Source organism: Kwoniella bestiolae, chromosome 7 (genome assembly GCF_000512585.2).
Source record: "Kwoniella bestiolae CBS 10118 chromosome 7, complete sequence".
In the NCBI taxonomy this organism is placed as follows: domain Eukaryota; kingdom Fungi; phylum Basidiomycota; class Tremellomycetes; order Tremellales; family Cryptococcaceae; genus Kwoniella; species Kwoniella bestiolae.
The window spans coordinates 1,131,736-1,156,420 of NC_089247.1; the positions used below are offsets into that span (position 1 = coordinate 1,131,736).

Sequence of the window (24,685 nt, forward strand, 5' to 3'; positions counted from 1 at the left end):
CACACAGATTGACGTGGAAGCCGCTTGAATCGGAGTAGGCAGAGTTTGCACCGCCAATTTGGCCGTCTGATCTTCCAGCCTATGAAGGGAGTTCACCCAGAGTTATACAAGTAAAAAAAGAGGTCAGAGAGGATGGCAAATAGCGGAACTGAACAAGAAGGACCAGAGGACTTCGGGGCGATGTGAGATGATATGGAAGGTTTGGAAATAGCCAAAAGAGTTAAAATGATGAAGGACGAAAACTTGAAAGCTAGTAATATCAAGAATACTGTATGCAGCGAAAGGTTTGTTAGAATGAAGATAAGACAGGCCGAAAGTCTGGACCTTTCGAGTCTCATTTCAAACGCCCACAACTCCGCCCGTCATATTGCACGATAAGAGATACAAAGGAGTGAGATAAGCCTGAGGCATTCAACGTCGCTACCTCGGGCAGAAAATGGTAGGACGGGAGAGTCGCTTCAAAGGATTATTATGTGTGATGATGCTTAGCCCATTGCGTGAGATGACGATTGAGATAAGCTCGAAGAGCCTTTGGAGATAAGAACGTGCGTGATGATAAGAACTCAATGATCTGCGATACATGCAGCATTGGAGGTACAAAGGACTGCCATGACGAAGGTTTCAGGCGTTATCAACACTCAATATACTCGTCACGTCGGTTACGGAACGTTGCTGCTGATCGACAGACTAAACCGCTATGTCCACTCATTGACTACCCGTTCAGACCATAGATGGTCACTTCGCCTGTGGCAGCATTGATCGTATGGTAGACGTTATGAAGGAAAGCTGATCCGATGAGGATGAAGTCCTTCGCAGCTATAGATATATATCAGTACGAATTAGGAAAATAATATCTAGTTGGAACATACGAGTCTCTTGGATTCTGAGGTGACACTGATCTTTGTCAGTATCAGTAGGCATGGCGTGGAGCATAGAAAAAGTGAGCGCTCGTTCTTGATCAATCTTGCATTGCCCTCAGAAACCAAGCCGACCCACATGAGATCTTCCCACTTGATATCGAAAACTACACCGCCAAATTGAAGTGCAAGAGCGCTATCAGGATTGTCCGGACCTTTACAGGGTACCGATCGTAAGCCATTTGAGTCTTTTGGTGACCCGCCCAGAGCAGAGTAGATGGGATCCATCATCTGGAATATAGCACGGTGTCTCAGTTATACAAATTGAAACCACAATCAGATGATTCAACTCACCAATTCAGAGACCAAAATATTGGTTGTGCTAAATCGGAGCGATCAGTGAGTCCTGTCAGCACACGTTTTGACCTGCTCAGGAGTTATTGTTATGTACATACCCCGTATCAATGATGACCTCGATGTTTTGCATGTTCGTGCTCTGAGAAGTGATGGGTTGACCGTGGGAGATGAATGCATCCAAATTGACACGATACAATCCGTCTTGATCTTGCTTCGAAAGCGTTACCTTCTTGTTCTGATCGGCATGTGCGTTGGAGTGGGGATTACCAAAGATGATCTCGCCTGGAGGTGTAATTTTCATCAGCTCCTGAAAACATGAGGACTTGGAGGAGAAACGTACTGCCGTCACCTTCTCGAGTAAGGTAAAATCCCACTTCCGGACTGGATATCATACCCCCCGATTGCATTAGCTCGATTGGTGTTGGCTGATTATCGATGGCATTTTTCTGATCAAAGCCATTAGTGCCGGAACGACCACAATCGGTTTCGCATCGAAGCATGAACACTCACGCTCATTGCGAGACCTAATATCCCACTACAAGATGAAAGCAGCTTGTTCAGTCAGGCCACACTGAAGATGAGGGGATGGAGTTACGACGTACCTCATAAAAGTGCCATCGAAGCCTTCTACGTCCCTCGCGGCCAGGAGGGGGTATTGCGATAATTGGTATTGACCAATGAGCACATCAGTCTTCACGAGACATCCATACACTGAACCGCTCCCTATATGTTCGAATCTGAGATCAGAACATCAACTCCATATAACAGCTTACTCACCATATTTCTTGCTTTCTAGATTACACCTATCCGAAGTATGGACTAGAGAGTCGACCATACTCGCCTTGGTACAATTATCGCAGGGGTTAGCTGATACCCAGAGATCGGCGCTCCTATGTCATGTCGACTGATCAGTAAGTTCGTCTATGAATTGCGCTCAAATGAGCTCACCCAGTATCGACCTAGATATGAGAAACAGTCAGCCCCTAATCCATCAGCAGAAAGAGGATGAACTTACCAGAACAGGAACCGGTACCTTCCCTTCACCGACCAAGACGTCAAGGGTATAAGCTATACCTCCACTGGAATCAACGTTCATGCCTATGGAAGAGTCAGATCGTCTGTAATCGCTATGAAGGGCGGAACTTGATCCTGTATGATCACTTCTGATCGGAGGCGCATCATTCAAGAGCCGCCTGACAAGAGGACTTGAATCAGAATGGTGACGGGTCAATCTCAATGTCTCGGCCTGAGCACCGAGCACCGATAGTAGGGCCAGGAGAAGAGATGTGTGTCTGAATGGGGTGTACATGTTGAGAAGGGAAGAGCTTGTAGAGTGTTTTTGCCGGATTATTCATCCGATTTGGCGAGTTGTTGTGGATCAATATGAGTTGGGTGTGTGATGGGAGGTGAATGTGACTTGTGGACAGAAGTTTTGGATGGATTTGGATTGTGGTGGGAGGAAGGTAAGGTGATGGGGTGTTGGGGTGAACAAGAGTGCTTATGCGAATGGTCTCACTTTATACACATCATATCTGCTCAACCACTGACACTATGAGATGCACGAAACGTTAGTGCAATCCTGATACATTTGTTATCTTCCTGAGACATCTTGTAGGGCGCAAACTCCTTTCTCGCTGATATGTTTATGTTACATTGTTGATAAAAGGACTTTGATATCTGCTCAAAAGGTCGATACCGCCAAGCGGCGGAGCGGACTCAATGTCAGGACTTTACATAGGCTTACGTCTGGTCAGTGGGCCGTACCCAATCTCTATGCCTGATCAGCCGACTTGGCACATTTGACCAGAAGGTAAGCATTGGTATGGGCAGTCATATCTTCAGAACGGAACAGGGTATAATGAGAATGATTAAATCGTAATGACATTGAGGTGCGATGGCGATTTATGGTATGAAGTGTATACTCTCCAGAGTCCGAATTCCACTTTGACTGGTGATGGTGTGCTACTCCGAATCTGCGTGATTGCTACGAATTCTTGATGATGCGATACGCGGGGCTCACTGTTTGTGGCTGTGGGGACACTTACTACAACTGTTGCGTGCTTTTCAACGGTAATCGATTGGCTGATGAGTTTGATTGAATTCGGAATCATGCCACGTGGTTTGAATGATGGATCTGGAATAGCACGCCATACCCCGAGTATTTGGAAGATCAAGCATCAGCTCTCACTGAAAAAGTTGGGATTATTTCTTGTTGACCATACATATTTCGGCTTTTACTAGTCAGACTCACCTTTCATCGCCATCGTAGCGTCGATAATCTATCAACCCATCTTCATTCCTCACATCCTCTTCATCTTCTGTTTTTTGTGTAAAGCATCGTGCTCGTTTCTGCACGCTCACTCGATCTATCTGTAGTACTACCTTTGTAATTTACCATCAAAAAACAAACATCCTTTCAAGGTGAGTCAATCGAAAACCTCCACTTGAATAGTTCACGCCGCTGACTTGCAATCACAGATGTCCACCTCTTTACTCTCCGCCATCTCAAGCCTCCCTTCTACCTCGTACCACCACCCGATCGCCACCGTGCCATCGGGATCGATCAAGCTCAACCCTTACCTTCCTATCCCTCAAGCCTCTGGCAGCGTCACCGTTCTCTTCACCAACCCTACCTTCCTGCCTTCCGTCCCCTCCGCCTCTCTCAAGCGAACAGTAGTTCAAGTGGTAGATGCTGAAGAGGTCGTCACTCCCCGAGCGGCCAAATCCTTGTCGCTGATAAGTAGGACCGCACAAGAAGCTTACGATCATTCTTTACTCGCCCTTAGATTGGCTCAAGATGATGATGCTCTGGTATATCATTTCATCGCATCTGGTTTAGATGGATCGGTGCAGCAAGTGGAAGACGCCAAGTCATGGTTGAGCGAGCCTCTAGGATCGCCAAACCCTACGAACGGTGATGCTAATGGAGAGGATACCGATGAACTTCTCACATTATTCGAAGCGATCTCCCTCTCCCTTCTCAAGCTTACCAGACGGGCTCAGCGATCGTTCGTTCACCAAAAAGGAGAATCCTCCAAACTCATCGTCAACTTCCTTCCCTCATCCGTTGAAGCCGACAACGCCATCGACGTTGTCCTTGCTATCCCCGCTCCCAAGGAGAAGCTTCGATCGTCTCTCACTGGAGTACAAGAAGTCGTCGTAGTGGAAGGTGGCAACGGGAAATACGGAGCTGGTTGGGCATCAGTTGTAGACGCTTTGGAAGGTTCCGATGTTAACATCCGATCTGTGTTAGTCGCTGGGGATGTTCCCTCTTCGGACATCTCATCCGCTCTCTCGTCATCCTCCCCCATCACCCGATTAGGTAAACCCGCCATTCACTCGATACCATCTTCGTCCGTCGCCATCCCATCCCCTGAATCCAGCTACACTTCACTTCTCGCCTCGTCTCCTACCCCCTTGGAGATCCTCAACGACCCATCTCATCTTGCCGCCAACGAGTCTACCTCCCCTCTTTACGCCTTCGGTAAAGCCGTGGCTCTTCGAAAGGAACGGGCTAGACTCGTCGAATTAGCCAAGAAAGTCCTCAAAGCTTCCAATACTAGAGAAGAGGTACACGAGGCTCTTTCCGCTTGGTTGATCGTCCGAGATGAGCAAGGTGCCGCTGCAGCAGGACAGAAGGTAGCTCAAGTGGTCGGCGCAGGTGACAGTGCAGATGAGAAAGAGCTCGCTCAACTCGGTGAGAAAGGTCACTGGGAGAAACGAGCTCTTTGGATCGTCATCTCCAACTCTTGGGCTGTCGATCTCGCCTCTTCTGGTCTCCACCACGCTCTCGCCTCTGGTCTCGACATCAACCTTTTGGTTTACGAGACCGCTTCATCCCCCTTCTCACCTAATGCTCCCGCTCAACCACCCAAAGAACGAAAGAAGGATCTCGCCCTTTATGCTCTCAACATGGGTGATGTGTACGTCGCCTCCGTAGCTATCTACGCCGACTATGCCGGTGTCATCAACGCCATGCGAGAAGCCGAGAACTACTCTGGTCCTGGTCTTGTTCTTGCCTACCTGCCCTGGGGAGAGAAAGAAGATGGTGAGGTTGTTTCAGAGAAAGAGAAAGCTGGTCCTCTTGAACGACTGAGAGAGACCAAGCGAGCCGTTTCCGGAGGATGGTGGCCTATGTTCAGGTGGAACCCATCTCTCGCTGATGAGAAACGATTCACCCTCGATTCGTCCTATATCAAAGCTGCGCTTTCAGAATTCCTCGATCGAGAATCTCATTTATCCCAGCTCACCCTCTCTCAACCATCCATCGATGCTTCCGTCACCTCCTCCGTCGGTACCGATCTGGTTGCTGCGAGAAAGGAGAAAGCTCGAAAGGCCTATGACGCTTTGCTCAACTCCCTTGATGGTCCCGGTCTTTTAGTCCTTTACGCTTCCGATGGCGGAAACGCCGAGAAAGTTGCCAAGCGATTGGTCGGTCGTGCTAAAATGCGTGGTGTCGGTGCTTCTCTTCGAGTCCTCGACGAAATCGCTCCTTCGATCGTAGACTCATTGGCCGAGGAGAAGAACGTTCTTGTTCTCACCTCTACCGCTGGTCAAGGTGAAGCTCCCCAAAATGGTAGAGAGTTCCACAAAGCTCTTGGAAAGCTCTCAGCATCCGACAAACTTGCTGAAACCAAGATCACCGTTTTCGGTATGGGTGACTCCCACTATTGGCCACGACCTGAAGATGCCGGTTACTACAACAAGCCTGCCAAGGATTTCTTCCCCCGACTTCTTGCCCTCGGATGTGCCGAACTCTGCCCATTAGGTCTTGGTGATGACTCCGATCCCGATGGATACATGACTGGCTACAAGCCTTTCGAAGCTGGTCTATGGAGAGCTTTAGGCGTAGACAGTGTCGAAGTTGCCGAGGAGAAAGAGGAGGTTGTTGCCAACGAGCACATCAAGATCGCCTCTGATTACTTAAGAGGTACCATCTTGGAAGGCCTTGAAGACAAGACTACCGGTGCTATCGGCGCTTCTGATGCTCAGCTGACCAAGTTCCATGGTACCTACATGCAGGTTAGTAGTTCTCGTCCAACGGAAGTCACGATGACGCTAATTGCTTAAACTCCCAGGACGACCGAGACATCCGAGAATCACTCAAAGCTCAAGGTCTCGAACCCGCCTACTCCTTCATGATCCGAGTACGAATGCCCGCTGGTGTCTGTACTGCCGATCAATGGTTACACATGGACAGAATCTCCGACGAGCACGGTAACGGTACATTCAAGTTAACCACTCGTCAAACTTTCCAGTTCCACGGTATCATCAAGAGCCACTTGAAACCCGCCATGCAAGCTATCAACCGAAGTCTGCTCGATACCATTGCCGCCTGTGGTGATGTTAACAGAAACGTTCAATGTACCGTCAACCCTGCCTACTCCAAAACCCACAAAGCGGTTTACGACTTCTCCGTCGCCATCTCCGAACACCTCCTTCCTTCCACCAACGCTTATCACGAAATCTGGCTCGACAAAAAGAAGGTCTACGGTGACGCCACTCAAGCATTCTCTGCCGATCACGAACCTTTGTACGGTCCTTACTACCTTCCTCGTAAATTCAAGATCGCCGTTGCCGTGCCACCTGACAACGCTTGTGATGTATTCACCAATGACGTCGGTTTCATCGCTATCGTAGAGAACGACGAAGTCATCGGATACAACGTCAGCGTTGGTGGTGGTATGGGTGTCACTCACGGTAACAAGAAGACCTACCCTCGTCTTGGTGACGTCCTCGGTTTCCTTAAGCCAGAAGACGGTACCAAGGTCGCTGAGAGTATCATGCTTGTCCAACGAGACCACGGTAACCGACAGGACCGAAAGAATGCCCGATTGAAGTACACCGTTGATCGACTCGGTGTTGCCAAGTTCAAGTCGCTTGTAGAAGAACGATGGGGTAAGAAGTTTGCCGAAGCTCGACCCTACGAGTTCACCTCCAACTTGGACAAATACGGATGGGCTCAAGGTCACGACGGTAAATGGCATTTCACCATGTTCATCGAGAACGGACGAATTGAAGATTCATCGAGACATCAATTCAAATCCGGTTTACAAGAGATCGCCAAAGTGCATAAAGGCAATTTCAGACTCACTGCCAACCAGCATCTCATTTTGTCTGATGTCGACGAAGCCGACTTGGAAGAGATCAAGAGGTTACTCGCTAAATGGGGTTTAGACAACATCGATCACTCGGGTGTCCGACTTTCTTCCTCCGCTTGTGTCGCTTTCCCAACTTGTGGTTTAGCGATGGCCGAGTCTGAGCGATACTTGCCATTGTTGATAGATAAAGTCGAGAAGATCTGTGAGGAGGCAGGTGTAAGGAATGATGACTTGGTGATGAGGATGACTGGATGTCCTAACGGGTGAGTGAGATTCGCTCTGTTGTCATCATCGTCGTATCTGACACTGACATATCTCTGATTTATTTCTAGTTGCGCGCGACCATGGGCAGCAGAAGTAGCCTTTGTCGGTAAAGCCCCCGGATCATACATGATGATGTTGGGTGGTAACCACAACGGTACAAGGTTGAACAAGCCTTTCATTGAGTCTGCTACCGAGCCTGAAATCTTGGCAGTATTGAAACCGATGATCAAGAGATGGGCTTTGGAGAGGAACGACGGGGAGAGATTCGGTGATTGGACCGTAAGAGCTGGTTACATAAAACCAACCACTCACGGAACCAATTTCTGGGAGAACGGTTTCCCTACGGCCAACCAGGCTGCTCAGGCCATCACAGCGTAGTGGACGTATTTGCATGTAGTTCGTTAGGTTTGTTCAGGTTTTTCAGTACGATCTCTCATATTTCTAGATACCCCAAAAGCATATGCATAGGATATAACATCAAAACCACACTAAAACCACCCAAAACGCATTCGCCACCACCTGCTCGAGGGTCTGAATCGATATGTGTATTGCTCTCTTCTGTCGAATTCACCACTTCTTCCTTGCCAATTGCCATATCCCCATGAGAGGGGGTTCCGACGACCGCTGGGGGTGTGAGCTGGGTCTATGTTGAGGACACTTACGGAAAATAATGGTTTCGCCTTCTTCCCCATCGCGAGAATCCTGATTTTCGGGCTGAATGTCAGCTTGATATGATAAACAAACTAACTCACGCAGTCGAGCTTGGAATCCGCAACTCCCACAGAACACGGCATTATTCGAATACAAGGGGAGAAGAGGTATCCCACAGATATGGGCTATTCTGGAAGTTCGCAGAGCCTGCAGATAGCCTAATTGCTATCAGTCTGACCTTGGGATGTCGCACTTACCTGCTCCGCAGTAGGGACATGGCTGAGGCGGGACGGGGAGTGGGTATTGCTATCACTGTGAGCTTGATTCCTTGTGCGTGGAGACCTACGGAGTAGTATACGCCAACTTTCGTCAGCTCTGTGACGTTCCCTTCGACTCACCCATTATGCTTGCTTTGCGAGTTAGTTTGAGAGATAAGCTGAAGGAGAATGCTCGAGAATGGATATTTGAGTCGATGTGAACTCGAACACGGAGTATGGATGATCCTTTGTTTGGGGTCAATCAAAGGAGGTATGAGAGGTTGGGGGTATAAGAAGGGGTCAGGGGGAGGAATCAATCTAGGTTAATACCCCATCAACCAAGACTGAACCGATATGTCGACCGCTGAAGGTGAGTTGACCGCCGAATGGACGACGCTGATATATAGTTCATATTCCCAAAACGCTCCCGCACACATTCGACCTCGACGCATTGGTCAATCGTTTCAACAACAAGCCATTGCCCGAGGGTGCATGTGCCCTGATCGACCTTCCCGGTAATGTCTTTCTCGAGACGGAAGATGAAGTAAACGTCATTGCCGCCAGTCTCTGGGTGTTATGCGTGAAATACGATAATCTCCCTTCCGGCGAAAGACCCACCACCAGAGAGAGTCTAAGAAGGGTGAGTGAACAGCGTGACGACTTGGCTGATAATGGTAGTGGATAAGCAGACATCGAGGAGAGGCGATCAACCGATTAGTTGGGAAGGTTGAACCGCCATTCCGTGAGTGTAGACTTCTTCTGAACTTTAGCTGACGGGTAGATGCGTGGACGATCGATCAAATGGAGAAAGACGTTTCTCAAATGCTGGATGAAGTTCTCGCGAAGACCCTTCCGGTAGACAAGGACGCGAAGGGGAAGAAATGAGCGATTATGGGTAGATTATATATGCATTATGATGTATTATTGTACAACTGTGGCAAGTCAGCGAGACCCACATGTTGCGAAGATAAAATCACTCACTCAAGCAAACCTTCTCGCCCTTTCATAAGCCCTCATCTCCTCGTCCAATTCAGCCTGCGTCTTGGGCTTCGGTTTCTCCTTCTTAGCAGCTTTGTTTACTGGTTTATCCACATCCATAGCATCTTTCCCTGCGGCTTTCACCTTTGCTCGACCAACTTTAGCGTTACCTGTAGACAGTTTCGCAGCTTTACCCTTGGTCTTGGCCGACGCATGTCCGCTTGGAGAACCTTGAAGACGAGAGAGGAGAGCAGAGCCGGATGCGCCTGATTTCGCCAAGTTGGCTTTTTGTTTCTCTAACAGACTATTTCGTCTACTGTCAGCCAGGTATACAAAATCAAGACAAGGTAGAAACCACTCACGCTAGCTGTTTATCCTTTGCTTGAGCCGGTTTGCTCAATCGAGCCAAGAGCTTCAAACCAGCGGGCTTCTCATCTACTTTCGCTGGTGCACCATTCGTCTTGTTCTTCGGAGCCTTAGGAGGGTTTGTGGGACGAGGAACGGAGGTAGATGGGACGGAGGGGGAGAGAGCGGTGAGAGATTGGTTGGCGGGGAGGATATGTTGGACAGACATGGTATAGGCTGGACGATGGTATCAGCAAGGTTCGGGAGACATGATCAACTAGACACTCACTTCCATCGATCTGCTGTCCAGAGTAATTCACTCGGATCTTCTCAGCGTCAGCAGCGTTGCCGACATACACCAGAGCAATTCCACAGAATCGCCCATCAGGTCCGCTGAAACATGTCACAGAGGTGGTTATAGGGGATAATCGTAATGGATCAGAAAGAAGCAGTTCCTAAAGACTGTCATTCAGCTCGACTTCTCAGCTTGAAGAGAACCAAGTCAACCCACTCGAAGATCTTTCTCGCTGATGTCCACAGGAAGACCGGAGAAGAGCACTTGTCTAGCCTGAGAAGTGACTGCAGCGGAAGAAGAAGCGGGAGCGTTGAAGGATCGCGAAGCCGCGGATGAGGTAGATTGATAAGGGTTGTTGGAGTAGTTGAACGCCATTGTTGCTGATGACTATGTTTTGTTGTTGATATCGTGTATGGACAAGAATATCTATGCTAGATGGCAAGTGATCAATGACACAAGGGATACATAACAACATGACCCACAGCAGACAAAGACGCGTAGTGTAACTTAACTTATCGGTTGCTACCATGCCACATTCATGTGACCCCGCGGCGTTATTTCTACTTATCTTCGCCACCCTCTATCATATTTTTCAGTGAGTTTTTTATTGCCACGTGGCTGTATCATAGCTTTGTTATATGTTTTTTTTTTTCCCATTCTACTGTATCTGCGTGCTGTCTCGTTCTTTTGTCTGTTATCAACTTGAATCCATCCTTCTTACTCTCCTCTCTCCTCCCTCTTCTTCACTCTTTCACGAGAGAACATAAAACAAGTCTGTATAGGTGAGCTCATCCACCCTCATAGCAGACAGACATACCCTACTCACCTACTCTCTTGCAGCCCTCAAAAACCCTACGTAATTGCCCATTACCAACTTCACGTGGTCGATCCAACCCCCCTTATCTAAAACATCAAAAAAGTTATCAACAATGTCCGCCGACGCCACCTCCCCCGCTCCTGCTGCGGCCAAGCCTGCCGCCCCAACTCAAGCGACTCCCAACGCTGAAGCTCCTGCTCCTGCTGCTGCCCAACAACCCTCAGCATCAGCCAGTCTTTACGTTGGTGAGCTTGACTCGAGCGTCACCGAGGCTATGCTCTTCGAGATCTTCAACATGATCGGCCCTGTTGCCTCGTAAGTTCATTCATTCCTTATTATGACACCATGCTAATTTCCTCCCTAGTATCCGAGTCTGTCGAGACGCCGTCACCCGACGATCCCTCGGATACGCCTACGTCAACTACCTCAACGCCGCTGACGGTGAAAGGGCCCTCGAGCACCTCAACTACTCCCTCATCAAGAACAGACCCTGTCGAATCATGTGGTCCCAACGGGACCCTGCTTTGAGAAAGACTGGACAAGGAAACATTTTCATCAAGAACTTGGATGAGGGTATCGACAACAAGGTGAGTTTGATGATGTCAAGGCGGAAACTTTGCTGACTCAGCATAGGCCCTCCACGACACCTTCGCCGCTTTCGGTGACATCCTTTCATGCAAAGTTGGCACCGACGAGACCGGAAAGAGCAGAGGTTTTGCGTGAGTATATTCACTTTCGGTGCCAAACCAGCGCTGACCCAAACATAGCTTCGTCCATTACTCCACTGGTGAGGCTGCCGACGCCGCTATCAAGGCTGTCAACGGAATGCTCCTCAACGACAAGAAAGTCTTCGTCGGTCACCACGTCGGAAAGAAGGAAAGACTCTCCAAGGTTGAAGAGCAACGATCCCAGTTCACCAATGTTTACATCAAGAACCTTGACCCCGAGACCACCGACGCTGAGTTCGAAGAACTCGTCAAGCCCTTCGGTGCTACTGTTTCCGTCGCTTTGAGCAAAGACGACGCCGGTGTCAGCAAAGGTTTCGGTTTCGTCAACTTCGAATCTCACGAGGCTGCTAGAAAGGCTGTTGACGAGCTTAACGACAAGGAAGTCAAGGGAAGAAAACTTTACGCCGGTCGAGCCCAAAGCAAACTTGAGAGGGAATCCGAGTTGAAGAAGAGTCACGAGGAGAAGAGAATGGAGAACGAGGCTAAATCTGCTGGTGTCAACCTCTACGTCAAGAACCTTGATGGTGAGTTTCCCTTTCGCCCCGTCTCGTCGATTCCGCTGACTTGCCACAGACGAATGGGATGACGACCGACTCCGAGCTGAATTCGACTCTTTCGGTACTATCACCTCTTGCAAGGTCATGAAGGATGAGAACGAAGTCTCCAGAGTAAGTTGTACCCCTCTTGCATAGTTTCCTTCCGCTAACCCGCCCCACCTAGGGCTTCGGTTTCGTCTGCTTCTCCGCTCCCGAGGAAGCCACCAAGGCTGTATCCGAGATGAACGGTAAAATGATTGGCACCAAGCCCCTCTACGTCGCCCTCGCTCAACGAAAGGACGTTCGAAGACAAGCCCTCGAATCTCAAATTGCCCAACGATCCAACATGCGAATGCAATACGGTCCTGGTGGATTCGGTGGTATGCAAGGTTACATGGGTCAACCCGTCTACGGTTACCCACCCATGCCAGGATACGGTCAACCCATGCCTGGTATGCCCCCTATGAGAGGTCCTATGATGGGTTACCCAGGTGGACCCCAAAACGCCATGCAATCAAGACCTCGATACGCTCCTGGTGGTCAACCCATGCCCGGTGCTCCTTACGGTGGACCTCCTCCTATGGGTGGTGCTTACGGTGGTGTCCCTCCCCAATACCCCGTCCGACCAGGTGGTGCTAGAATCCCCGCCGCTCCTTCCTCCAACGGTCCTCGAGGTGCCGGTGGTCCCAGCCCTGTCGGTGTTCCACAAGGTCTCCCCCGAGCCAATGGTCAAGGCAGACCTCAAGAAACTCAAGCTCAAGCTCCTCGACTCGATTCCCAAACTTTGGCTCGAGCCCCTCCTGCTGAGCAAAAGCAAATGCTCGGCGAAGCTTTGTACCCCTTGATCTTTGAGTGAGTGGTGTTTGAGATGGTAACATGAGCAACACTGACTATGTACATACCTAGAACCCAACCCGATCTCGCCGGTAAGATCACTGGTATGTTGCTCGAGATGGACAACGCCGAGCTCTTGCACCTCGTTGAGTCCCCTGCCGCTCTCCAAGACAAGGTGGATGAGGCTCTCCGAGTTCTCGCTGAATGGGGTAAAGGTGATGAGAAGGCCAACGGTGAGACCACCGAGGTCAAGGAGGAGGTCAAGGAGGAGAAGGCTGAGTAGATGGACATTTTTGTATAACCCATAGCGACACCGCACATTCCTTTCTTATATATTCCGTTGGGTCGTTTGAGGGCATGCAGACTGTTTGTGTGAAAGAGGTTGCATAGTTACAATGGACGTATCTCACATGTCCACAATACAGGTTTATCTGTTTCTATGGTCACTATTGGGTTCTCCGGTACAAGGTGGTTTGAGGTGGAGACGTTGCCGTTGAGTGAAGTCTCCCAATCTAAATGTCAGCTACATTCGATCGAGATCTGACTCACCTGTATCCCATTTCAACCATTTTGTCTTCACTCTCGCACTATCTATACCGACTGGTAAGATCCCACACGTCTGTCCCATAGTATGATGGTCGATCTGTATATCATGTATTCCCTAGTACTGATCAGCAATAGCTTTGGGCATTTGAGCTTACCTCGCGTAAAAGCCATGCGAATGATTCCCCATCCAACACATATACCTCCCGATGTAGCTTGTGTAGTAGCGACATGGTATGTACAGTTTGGTCTACTCGACCTGATAATCCACCCAGCAAAACCAGGGAGTAATCCTCAGGTACTTCAGCTATACATTTCATGAGATCCGTAGAGTATTCGTCTTTATCTTGAATCACTTTGACACCTCTTGAGGTGTAGTATGAGCGTACGTCCTCGCGTATCGAATCGAAATCGCCTTTGATAATATCCGGAAGGTATCTGGGAGTATATCAGCTTTATCCTTATCGTACCGACACTCACATTTTATCATTGTCAACATCGTATAGCCTATTCGCTCCCCCATCTGCACATAGTTTTGTAGTTGCGGCTTTCCACGCCTTATCCAGTAGGTCTTTCCGTGTTGGCTGGTTGACCACGATCAACGCGTAGGGTTTGGACGATTCTCCTCGGAGGAGCTCTGCACACGTCCAGGTGGTAATGTTGGTCATTCTGTGGGGATGGACGAATAAGTAAAAGAATGGTGAGTGACTGAAAAATCGCAAGAAGCTGATTGCCATCTCATATTCATCCTTCGAGGATCATCACCTCCACTCAGTCTTGCGAGTAAGTTTCAAGCAGAAATTCATCGTCTGGCCCTTCCTTCTTCAGTTGATCCTTCAGTCAATCGAATGCACATGACTGCCATTGTGAGTGATGCATGGGTGCGAACAAACCTGTATATTGCTCAGTAAGAATGCATGTATTTTGGCAGGAGAGAGATGAAAGATAGTTTTGTATAGAGATGTTCAGCCACGTGGTGACCACGATTGTTTACATGAATCTCGAAGAACAGTCAATCATTTGAAGACCCTCACTTGAAATTGAGAATATTACATTCCCTTCTCACCTCATACCTATCATACCCTGTCCAGTATGTCTGTCGGATCACGCTCAAGATGACAAGACCAATTACATTCCCCAGATTCAGACGGAACTTCTGGTCCGACCTGGACGGGAACAACGATATCGATAATCTCGGAGAAGGAAAGGAAGAAGCGGATGTGTTTAACGAGGAAGTGAGGAGAGAGGTGGAATGGAAGCAACTTGGTCAGCTCGTACCACCCGCTGGACCACCTAAATCTGCTGAGCAGACGGTAGAAGCAGTAGCTCAGCAGCCCGACAGTACAACTTTTGTGCATGAAGGAAATATCACCTCAGCTGTAGCAGCAGAAGAAGAATTCGACGATCCGCTCCCTTCACGTCCACCTTCCTCGCCTCCGAAAGCAGTCGACACTTCAATCCCAGCCAATGTATCGTTCATACCTCCTTCCTTCTACACTTCCCACTTCTTACAAACCTCCACACCTCGTGCTAGAAGCTCGACATACCCTTCAGTGCCTACACCAAGCGATAATGGGACACCCAGACTGCCTCCCCCTGCACCGGTCAACCAAGCGTTATCCGCTCGTCCTCGCTCCTCCAGAATCCCTGATACACCGGAATATATAGCCTCACCTATAGATTCGCCTTCTACAAGCGTCCATCGCCCACATCTCAACTCCAACTCGATAGGAGAAGGAAGAGGAAGGAGGGACGATCCTGCTACTCCCGTTCAGATTGGTAAATCAGCTTTATCCGATATCAAGTCGAAGAGAGATCATCAGGCTATTTCGAAGCATTTCGATCAGTTGACTAAGGTGTTGGTGAAAAATAAAGATCCTCAACAAGGGAAAGGGAAAGGTAGACAACCTGTAGGAAAGGCTCTGAGTGTCGCCTCGGGCTTGGGAGGAAAGGTGTTTGATAGGCTTAGATTCTGTTTGACCAGCGAGGTCAACCAGGCTGCTAAGCTCAAGCAAAGAGCAGATATTGTGAGTAGTACTGCACTCTCATGAATCGATCCGAGACTGATCTGACATGTCATACCACTGTAGATCGCCAATCTTGGTGGTCAAGTCGTTCTTCAGCCTGATACAGCTATCACTCATGTCATCTATGATGCGGGAAAATCAGCTTCTCTCTTGGCTGCAAAGCTTGGCTTAGACTCCTTGAGTGAGCTGCCAGAAGGTACCGTATGCGTGAAATGGGACTGGGTGGTCCAATGCAAGATGGCCGTGAGTTGCGTCTCGTTGTCTGACAATTCACACATGCCATATGCTGATGCAACCTAAACAGGGGAGAACACTAGACCCGACACCTTGGTTGAGCTTCCCGAAAACTTCATTCTCGCGAGCCGTCTCCGCCAATGCTATCCGACCTACCTCGAGGATTTTTGATATCACCGATCAGTTGCGCGGTAAGAGCGTTGCTATCACAAGGTATGTTTGATCGCAGTTCTGGGAGCAGTAGCTTATATAAACTTCGCTCACTTTAGAAAGCGTGAACCAACCGCTTCCGACTCCGATACGGAAGAATCACTCAAGAAGAGGACCCGACTTGTACAAACCAAATCGATCACCCTGTTTCCTCCCGTGTCTGAACTATCGGAGAACAACGCTGTAGCTGGATCATCGAGAGTTCAGCAGATGGCGAATATGGATATCACCGTTGCGACCGAACACAGTCTCCCCACAGGACCGGGATGGGATAAGGCCTCGAGAACGGATAGGGATGCTTTAGATGATATGATCGCGGGGGTCGTCGAGGGAAGCTTGGAAGATCCAGAGGTATGTCTTGAGCGGGGATCAAGATCAATTGTTAATCTACAAACATGGCAGGTCTCGGACGAGGAAGGTGAAGAGAGAATAGATCAAGGCGAGAACGCAAACTCGACTAGCGTCAGTTCCAGTTTTCCCGACTAAATGTGGTTGTGAGCTGATTTATCCCTGATATAGGTGATTAATCCAAAAGCCAACGGGTATACATGCAATCGAAAGAATGATGGGAAGGGCTATACGGGTCCCAATGAGTGGTTGGCAAAGAAGTTTGAGGAGTTGCATGATCTGTACCAAGGCCAGGTCGGTAAGAATAGTTTCGCAATAAGGGGTTATCAGCGAGGTAAGTAAGATCACATCCAAGATTGTCAAGGCTGCTTCACTGATGATTATATGTTACAGCTGCCGGTATCATGAGACGTAAGTGGTGTAGAGGTATTCCAGATGAGCTTCTTACTAAATCCATTAACACAGGCATTGATTACCCTATCACCACCGGCGCTCAAGCGAGAGCTATCCCTGGTATCGGTCAGAGTCTGGCCGATAGAGTGAGTTTCTGATCCGATCACAAAACAAGATGCTAACTCCCGGTCCTAGATTGACGAGTTCCTATCTGGGGCTCAAGGACGAGCGTTCTACGAGAATACCGAACAAGCTCGGTGCATCGCATTGTTCAAGGACATCTACGGAGTTGGTATGTATGATCCTGCGCATACCAAAGGGACACAACTGAAGTCACAGTTGATAGGTCGCCAAAACGCCAACGACTTGTACCGTCTCGGTGCTCGTACCATCGATGATCTCCGCTCCGGTAGATTCGCTCTTACTGCCGGTCAAATGATCGGTCTTCAGCTCTACGAGGATTTGAAAGCTAGGATCCCGAGGAACGAATGTAAAGACATCTTCGAAATCATCCGATCTGAGGCTCAAGCAATTGACGATCAGCTGTGGGTGGAGATCATGGGGAGTTACCGAAGGGGACAAGAGACTAGCGGTGATGTCGATATACTCATCACTCGTAATGGAGGGGAAGATGGGAAGAAAGGGGTTTTGGGAGAACTAGTGCAGCGATTGAAGAGAAGAGGTCTCATCACTCACGACGTGAGGTTTGGATGACGATCTTATGGATCCTAGCTGATGATGGTTGACTGTAGCTCGGCACACCCAGCGACTGGAACGCCCCCGAGGCTAAGTGGATGGGTGTAGGTAGACTTGGCACTGTCCATAAGCATCGAAGGATAGGTGAGCGATATAATCGAAGACACGTCTGAGATGTGATCATTGCTGAACGTATGCTAGATATCCTTTGTATCCCTTTCGAGCACTGGGGAGCTGCCTTGCTGTACTTTACAGGTAAGTATTGTCTCAACTTTTTTCAATTCGCTCACGCTGACATCCCCTATTCGATCCGTAGGCAATGAGGTGGTAAGTAGATAGATACACTGTATCACAGCAGAGCCGTACACTAACCTTGACGACCAGTTCAATCGATCAATGAGACTCTACGCCAGGAAAACTGGATTTAGCCTCAACCAAAGAGGGTTGTACAAAGGAGTCTTAAGAGGTAAAGACGGGCTGAAACAGACAGAAGGTGAGTCGCGATAACGAGATGCTGCTGGGTTGTCAGATCCAACTAAACATTTTACACAGGGGAATTGGTGGCCTCACGGACAGAGCAGGATATATTTAACGCTCTTGGCTTGAGATGGAGGTGAGTTTAATTCGGCTCGTCCAGCCAGTGTTGTCAGCTGATGACTATAAAATCTCAGACACCCTCATCACAGAAGACCTTAGAATTCGACCCTTGTATATGTATTATTCTTTTGCGACACCGCTTTCTTGTGCTATATGTTGTACCTTGCTCGTGCGTCGCCTTGAAATGTATCGCTACATAATGCATGTTGTGTTGATATTTACTACTTTGAATTCATGATTGCTATGTTCACTGCTTCCATCGTCATTCCAGACGAAATCGTTTAAGGCTCCTTGAGCTCGTTTCTTGACCAAGCGCTGGCGATCTCCTGACCGGTGATGGTTCGGATGGAACCGGGGGTAGCGGTGGAACCCGAGATGGTGGAGGAGATGACATCAACGACGGTACCGAGGGTTGTCTTTTCTTGGTGGAAGTGTCGGATCTCGTCTACTTTCACTTCGAATACGACTACTCGGGGATCGGAAGGTGTACCATCGTGGACTCCATCACCTTTATCGGCGAACCAAGCTTTGATGGTTGGGTTCCAGAGTTTCTCAACTACCGCGTGGTCTTCGATTCGGCTAGATCAGAGCGAATGAGCAGTTAGCAATGACACTTCGGTGGAGGGAAAACCGTCTACTCACCTGGCTTTACCGGCGATAGAGGCCCAACCGGTGTTGTTTTGAGTACCGTCAACGGCGATGTTGACGTGAGCACTGAAGATCATGAATCATGACGGAGTCAGCGTCGGATTTATTGAAAAGATCGGATTTGACGGATTTATTCCGGATATGAGTAACGTCTACTCACTCGTTCTGGACTTCCACGTCCTTGTGAGACTCTTTGTCATAGATGAACCTGAATTTCCAATCTGGGGTGATCTCGGCGATAGCCATCACTCGAGCGTGGAGGGAACCATCGGCATCTCGTGTGGTGAGAATGACGGCTTTTTGAGCTTTAAAGAATGCTCGGAGGGTGACGAGCTTGTCGGTGAGAGAGGGGGAAGCGGATGCGGCAGCAGAGTATTGATCAGACATTTTGGTTGTGCTGTGGAGTGTGCGATGGTGGAGCGTAGAGAGGTAAGAGTTGTGGGAGTTTGAAGCGGGAAGAGCAGGGAGGCGGGATATGGAGGTGGTGATGAGTCGTACAGCGGGTAGAGATCGAGCAGGTGCAGAGATTGGTCGGATGATCTTGGTCAGCATGTTGATATCGATGTGGTTGTTACACTTGGGCTTGGAGTAGTAGTACGATGAAAGATTTTTTGCAGACTTACGATTGAATGGATATGTGATTGAAACTGAATTGAATAGAGGAGTGAGTAGTAGTCAAGTTTATCGATCGTTGTATTTCGTGATTATATAGTCAGCGGATCATCACCGTAGTAACAGTATGTTATGAGATTGATTCCTTTGACGTCATTACAGTATGGAATGGTGTGATGATGACTACTAGACACAAAACCAGGGTACGTACTCAGGCACGCACACATATCACGGAGATATTGGTCAACGGAGATACGATGGATGTCCATCGAATCAGTCTCAAGATCAGCAGGGAGAATTCAATCTTTCGACTGTATGTAGGATACAACTTGCACCAGATTACTTGATACGTATACAGCTCATATAAATAGATCATCGTGTACCATACATCAGCGGGACATGCTCCTGCCTTCTTCATTCCCTCCTCAACCGCATACGCAAACATCGAAACAGCTCTATCGTCGCTTCCTCCAACATCTACGATTATTACCAGACCCTCACATATGGTCCATACTCATCCCCCGGTTCAAGCAGCTGCTCAAGAAGTCATCAGTAGCACGACTCGACGAGAATGATTCACCATCAGTAATACCGCCAGCAGAGAGCTCGAGAGCTGCTTCTGAAAGAATCAGGCAATGGAAGAGGGAAAAAGTACGGAAGAAGGCTGAAAGGGTATGTCGTATGACTACCCAATGGAGAGGATCAAGCTGAGTAACCTCTGTCATACAGGAGCTACAACGACTCCGAGCAGCTGTAGCTTGTCATCCGCATGCGCTGACGCGACTGATCGAAGAGAGCTATGGACAAAGAGGGGTGTTGAGGCATGAATTACTGGGAGTAAGTGAATGGGCTTGCTTTCCGACTCCTCAATATTGAGCTATCCCAATCTGTTGTCCTACCTCGTCGACGCAATATCAGCCTGTCAACTACCTCCTGAAACAGCTCCAAGTATTGAATGTGACTGATATCATCTCTTTCATCAACAGACAATCTCTTCACCTTATTCTTCCAAACCCTCCCGCGACCCATTACCACCACCTCTTCTACCGCTCAGACCTGCTCCACCCGCTCCATCAGAAGCTCAACCTCGAGCGCGGAAAACAATGCCACCATGTAGAGTCCGAGCCGATCTCAGACGGTCGATGGAACGAGACTGGGCTCTGGTGAAGCCTCCTCTATCGATTCAACATTCACCGATTCATGGAGAGAAGGACATCATGGGACCAAGTGGCTGGGAAGGCAGAGGTGTGATAGCAAATCTTCGGGTGCTGTCCGGCTTCGATACCACTTTCTCGCTACACTCCAATCAGATGAGCAAGCTGGATCTTACAGCCCTTTCACCTCACATACGCCGGCTGTTCCCTATGAAATCACAACCTTCACTGCGCGAACCTCCATTATCTCCCCCACGACCAAAAGCGACGAGACAGAATCCACATATGTGGGGTCTGCCTCGCCGGCTCGATAAGAGGCTTCTGAGCAGGACTTATAGACGATTCTGGGATGGGTTGGTCTGGGTACGCCCAGAGGGGGGAACGCAGCAGGATAAGTGGACGAAATGTTCATATGAGGAAACGATAGAACCGCATGAAGGGCCAATGTCCGTTGATATTCCCACCACAAGCTCAAGCAAAAAGGCGACCAAGAAGGGTCGCGGCGCCTCGAGGATAGAAGCTGATCGATGGAGTCAAGCGACAGATGATGATGTGAGGTGGATATCTCTTGATCTGGATGGGTACAAGAGCGATGCTGTTCGGTGATAAGAAATAACAGTAGACCAGCCTGTACACAGTATACTTCAATATCATGCATTCGCCTTCTTGACTATTTCCTTTTCACTTGATTTCTCCGTTGACCAGATCATTACCTAAGCTAAAAATTGCGTGGTTAGACCTTATAAAGCCTCCTTGAGTCGCTTCTCAGCTTCTTCGAAGTTGATAACGTCCCAGATGGCGTTGAGGTACTGGATTGAGGGTGTAAGTTAGCTTTGATTGAAGGAAAGTGCTATACTCACGTCAGGCTTGACGTTCTTGTATTGGAGGTAGAAGCTGTATAAAACATCGCGTCAGCAATGACCTGTGTTATGTACGAGAGGAACACTTACGCATGCTCCCAGATGTCAATACCGATGATGGGAACGTGAGCTAGACAGAGAGAGTCAGTCCATTCAGGTTTACATTCGGAGTCCACGCAAATCACTGACACAAGAGGGGGTCTTGGTTGGCAGTAGTGACAACCTCCAACTTCTTGGTACCCTTGTTGAAACCCAACCATCCCCATCCGGATCCTTGGACGGCAGCGGTCTTGGCGTTGACCTCCTTCTTCAGGTTCTCGAATCCTCCAAAGTCAGCTTGGACTTGGTCGTAGAGAGCACCAGAGGATGGGAATTTGGCTTGAGAAGAACCGGTAGGAGCGAGGTTCTTCCAGAAGAGCTAGAGGGGTTTTGAGTAAGCATCATGTACATTTCTGGTATCCTCATGACCCACAGAGTGGTTGATGTGTCCACCACCGTTGAACTTCAAAGCAGGTTGCAATGCGATAGCACCTTTGACGTCGTTGCTGGCTTGGAGCTTTTGGAGAGACTCTTCAGCGGCGTTGAGACCGTTGACGTAGGTTTGGTGGTGCTTGGTGTGGTGGAGAGTCATGATCTCGGAAGAGATTGATGGCTCGAGAGCCTAGACGAGTAGATGGGGGAATTAGTAAGTGGTTGGTACGATTGGTGTGGAAGGTGGTGGTAGAGGAATGTCATGGAATCTTGGGGTGAAGGGTCGAGTGATCTCGTTACGAAGGAAGACGTAGGGACCCCACTCACATCGTAAGCGTAAGGAAGCTCTGGCAAGGTATGTTTCCCTCTTGATGACATGACGGCGAAGGCTCTGGCTTTGATAGGAGCAGAAGCTACTCGAGGTGCGATTCTAGCGATGGCTACCATTTTGAAAGGGGATATGAAGATGAGTTTGATAGAAGATGTGCAACGTGGAGGGATGTGCGTCAAGCGATGGGTGATGATTGTGGGTGATTGAGTGATTATTCGATATGAGTGATTATTGATTATTGATTATTGATTATTGAATGAGGACTGAGAGGTTAAAAAGAGAGAGAGACAGACAGAAGGACAAGAGAGAGGCATTTATACGAGTGATATGATGATAAACGAGCCAATTTACGACTAACTAATCTTACTGTTTGCGTCATCGACTCACATTCCCACGGTTGTAGCCGCCCAACCAATCAACCCGATTGTCACCGAACACTACTATATACCAATGGTGCATACACTTGCATAATCTTACTCGTCTGCCCAAGCTCCGCTCTTTTTTCCTTATCTTTCTTATCGTAGTTATGCATGGTATCTCATGTATGCTTATGGTTCATTCAATCCAAGTGGTACAAATCTCAAAGAGGCACTCCCACTTCCTTGGCTTCCTTTCGGAACATCTCCAGTCTTTCGATAGCGTAAGCCTGCGAGTAGACATGTTAGCGTAATTCGACAAGTTTAAAGTCAAGATACCCACGAGGTAATCAAACTCGGGGACATAACCTGGCTTCTGCTCGGCGATAGCTTCCACCTGCTCTTGTGCTTGAATGATACCCCACAATGACCAGAAGATACTAGGAGCGGGACTCCAGATCCTCACTTCCCTCTCTAGCGCATCCACCTTTTCATCCAAGACATCCTTTCGACGATGAACGACTTCCTCTCTCCCATCCATTTCTACTGATAGGTACGCTCGGTAGAAATCTTGACGTTGCTCGAGCGTAGGGTAAGGGAAGTGTGGCTGAAGAGAGTGTGAATGCGTTGGATGATGATAGTTGGCTCGCCATTCATGAAAGTGATTTGCAAGGTCGAACCCTCGAGCGTTGGGTGCGGCATATTCAAAGTCAATCACGATGTACTAGGGGGAGATTAGCATATATGATGTTCAGAGAGTATGAGCCACACTCACACGATGATGCTCTGGCACGTTGGGTGGTAGCTCAAGATCTAACAATAGCAGATTGCCGTACTGAGTATCGTTATCTGCGGCAATGAGAGATAAGCTGTAGCTACAATGGCTGCGTCGACCAACTCACGAGCAAAGACAGAACCTTTCCCCTTTCCTGGCTCACTCTCGACCCATTTCCTGTACTTTTCAACCTCTTGTCGAATTCGGTGTAGTCCATAAGTCTCCACCCAAGTTTCCCACTTACCGCCCGAAGCGGAAAGGATCTCAAGCACTTCTTCAGCAGCCGCGGACCATTCGTTAAGGCATTTCCACACCATCGGTTCGGTGTTTCTACCGCTCTCATATCCTAACAATTTGAGATCCACCGAGTGTAGCTCCCTCATTCTCCTTGCTACTCCGCGGTATATGTGAGGTTCTCTCAGTTCTTTCGCGGTCAAAGCTCTAGATGGGAAAAACTGCTCTACCCTTCCGTTGCCAAATGTCCCGTATATCTTGGGTCCGATGTGATATTCGGTGTTTAATACATATAGTATCCGCAGCTCTTCTTCTCGCGAAATCAGAGCGTCCGAGCTGACCCCATAGACACGGAACAAGAGCGTCGGAGGGTACTGGTCCGGAGTGAGCGGAGGAGGATGAGAAGGGTCAGATGCGGGCATGGTAGGAGTGAGAAGGGGAGATTCCGATGGTGAGGTCGGGTTGGGAGCGGGGTTGAAGGAGACGAAGAATACTGCGTTGGTGAGCGCGCCTGAGACTTTTTGTAAGTGGATGGAAGATGGTGTGAGAAGGGTGGACGACCATAGTGGGACTCGCTGTCGTAGGATTTTAGCTTTGACTCATGTTGATATCGGATAGCACTCACCAGTCGACGAAGTATCCCGAGCACCTTCTGCTTGAAAATGGGGTGCCGCCATTCGCTGCAATGATCTGTCAGTCATAGTTGCTCCGTCTACCTATGAACAAAGAATCACTCACGAGGCATCCACACTTAAAGCGACATGCCTGACTCCGCTAAGGATGTTATGCTGCGACTCCGGATCTGCTTCGGGGGCATATCTATCCTTCTCATCGAGAAGAGGTTCTTCTAGAGAGAATTCGGAAAGTTTGGAGAAGCTGCTGGTAGAAGTTTTCCGCAGTCGAGGTGCGCTGGGACCGGCACTTCCATGGGAGAAGTAGGAATCTGTAGAGCCGGTGTGCAAAGCTGAGGATGAGGTTGATTGAGCAGACACAGGGGTAGGGGAGAGCTGATCCGGAGAGTCAAAGTTGGCGTGAGGAGTTAGAACCATTGCTGATTTGGGTGTGTCGACTGAGGGCAGAGCCATGGACGTTGATTGAAGATATGCCGAGGATTGGGGGGAGACTGCTTTGGGATGAGGGGGAGATAAGGGTTGTATCGATTCTCTGGGGTTGTAC

The 24,685-nt window shown here is 48.9% G+C and overlaps 10 protein-coding genes across 10 annotated transcripts; 4 read left to right on the plus strand and 6 right to left on the minus strand.

Moving 5' to 3' along the window:
- Positions 1-712: 712 nt before the first annotated feature.
- On the minus strand, positions 713-2,523 carry I302_108342 (uncharacterized protein; the record flags this gene model as incomplete). The annotated part of the gene is made up of 11 exons (XM_065870647.1): positions 713-816; positions 870-883; positions 997-1,148; positions 1,212-1,239; positions 1,313-1,496; positions 1,555-1,660; positions 1,725-1,749; positions 1,817-1,937; positions 1,992-2,104; positions 2,163-2,173; positions 2,230-2,523. 11 exons carry the CDS (start codon positions 2,521-2,523, stop codon positions 713-715), a joined length of 1,152 nt encoding a protein of 383 aa, XP_065726719.1.
- A 1,169-nt stretch (positions 2,524-3,692) lies between these two features.
- On the plus strand, positions 3,693-7,957 carry I302_108343 (sulfite reductase (NADPH) hemoprotein, beta-component; the record flags this gene model as incomplete). The annotated part of the gene is made up of 3 exons (XM_019193883.1): positions 3,693-6,236; positions 6,293-7,578; positions 7,648-7,957. 3 exons carry the CDS (start codon positions 3,693-3,695, stop codon positions 7,955-7,957), a joined length of 4,140 nt encoding a protein of 1,379 aa, XP_019044006.1.
- A 1,511-nt stretch (positions 7,958-9,468) lies between these two features.
- Positions 9,469-10,480, minus strand: I302_108344 (uncharacterized protein; the record flags this gene model as incomplete). Its single annotated transcript, XM_019193880.1, has 4 exons — positions 9,469-9,769; positions 9,828-10,047; positions 10,100-10,265; positions 10,322-10,480. 4 exons carry the CDS (start codon positions 10,478-10,480, stop codon positions 9,469-9,471), a joined length of 846 nt encoding a protein of 281 aa, XP_019044003.1.
- Positions 10,481-11,034: 554 nt separating this feature from the next.
- On the plus strand, positions 11,035-13,303 carry I302_108345 (polyadenylate-binding protein, cytoplasmic and nuclear; the record flags this gene model as incomplete). The annotated part of the gene is made up of 7 exons (XM_019193879.1): positions 11,035-11,237; positions 11,287-11,509; positions 11,556-11,641; positions 11,690-12,174; positions 12,224-12,318; positions 12,371-13,038; positions 13,093-13,303. The coding sequence occupies 7 exons, from the start codon at positions 11,035-11,037 to the stop codon at positions 13,301-13,303; spliced, it is 1,971 nt and encodes a 656-aa protein (XP_019044002.1).
- Positions 13,304-13,410: 107 nt separating this feature from the next.
- I302_108346 (thiamine pyrophosphokinase) lies at positions 13,411-14,231 on the minus strand (the record flags this gene model as incomplete). Its single annotated transcript, XM_065870648.1, has 4 exons — positions 13,411-13,451; positions 13,570-13,663; positions 13,722-14,001; positions 14,044-14,231. 4 exons carry the CDS (start codon positions 14,229-14,231, stop codon positions 13,411-13,413), a joined length of 603 nt encoding a protein of 200 aa, XP_065726720.1.
- Positions 14,232-14,678: 447 nt separating this feature from the next.
- I302_108347 (uncharacterized protein) lies at positions 14,679-18,167 on the plus strand (the record flags this gene model as incomplete). The annotated part of the gene is made up of 15 exons (XM_065870649.1): positions 14,679-15,590; positions 15,654-15,833; positions 15,895-16,037; positions 16,094-16,385; positions 16,437-16,496; positions 16,554-16,716; positions 16,776-16,793; positions 16,848-16,921; positions 16,971-17,067; positions 17,122-17,474; positions 17,528-17,615; positions 17,673-17,726; positions 17,827-17,964; positions 18,024-18,084; positions 18,143-18,167. The coding sequence occupies 15 exons, from the start codon at positions 14,679-14,681 to the stop codon at positions 18,165-18,167; spliced, it is 2,658 nt and encodes an 885-aa protein (XP_065726721.1).
- A 182-nt stretch (positions 18,168-18,349) lies between these two features.
- I302_108348 (uncharacterized protein) lies at positions 18,350-19,103 on the minus strand (the record flags this gene model as incomplete). The annotated part of the gene is made up of 3 exons (XM_019193876.1): positions 18,350-18,647; positions 18,711-18,782; positions 18,877-19,103. The coding sequence occupies 3 exons, from the start codon at positions 19,101-19,103 to the stop codon at positions 18,350-18,352; spliced, it is 597 nt and encodes a 198-aa protein (XP_019043999.1).
- Positions 19,104-19,727: 624 nt separating this feature from the next.
- On the plus strand, positions 19,728-21,088 carry I302_108349 (uncharacterized protein; the record flags this gene model as incomplete). Its single annotated transcript, XM_019193875.1, has 3 exons — positions 19,728-20,000; positions 20,058-20,165; positions 20,315-21,088. The coding sequence occupies 3 exons, from the start codon at positions 19,728-19,730 to the stop codon at positions 21,086-21,088; spliced, it is 1,155 nt and encodes a 384-aa protein (XP_019043998.1).
- Positions 21,089-21,222: 134 nt separating this feature from the next.
- On the minus strand, positions 21,223-22,260 carry I302_108350 (uncharacterized protein; the record flags this gene model as incomplete). Its single annotated transcript, XM_019193874.1, has 6 exons — positions 21,223-21,291; positions 21,343-21,376; positions 21,433-21,472; positions 21,532-21,760; positions 21,815-22,003; positions 22,141-22,260. 6 exons carry the CDS (start codon positions 22,258-22,260, stop codon positions 21,223-21,225), a joined length of 681 nt encoding a protein of 226 aa, XP_019043997.1.
- A 464-nt stretch (positions 22,261-22,724) lies between these two features.
- On the minus strand, positions 22,725-24,594 carry I302_108351 (uncharacterized protein; the record flags this gene model as incomplete). The annotated part of the gene is made up of 6 exons (XM_019193873.1): positions 22,725-22,790; positions 22,844-23,224; positions 23,276-23,349; positions 23,403-24,084; positions 24,135-24,189; positions 24,248-24,594. 6 exons carry the CDS (start codon positions 24,592-24,594, stop codon positions 22,725-22,727), a joined length of 1,605 nt encoding a protein of 534 aa, XP_019043996.1.
- Between the last annotated feature and the right edge of the window lie 91 nt (positions 24,595-24,685).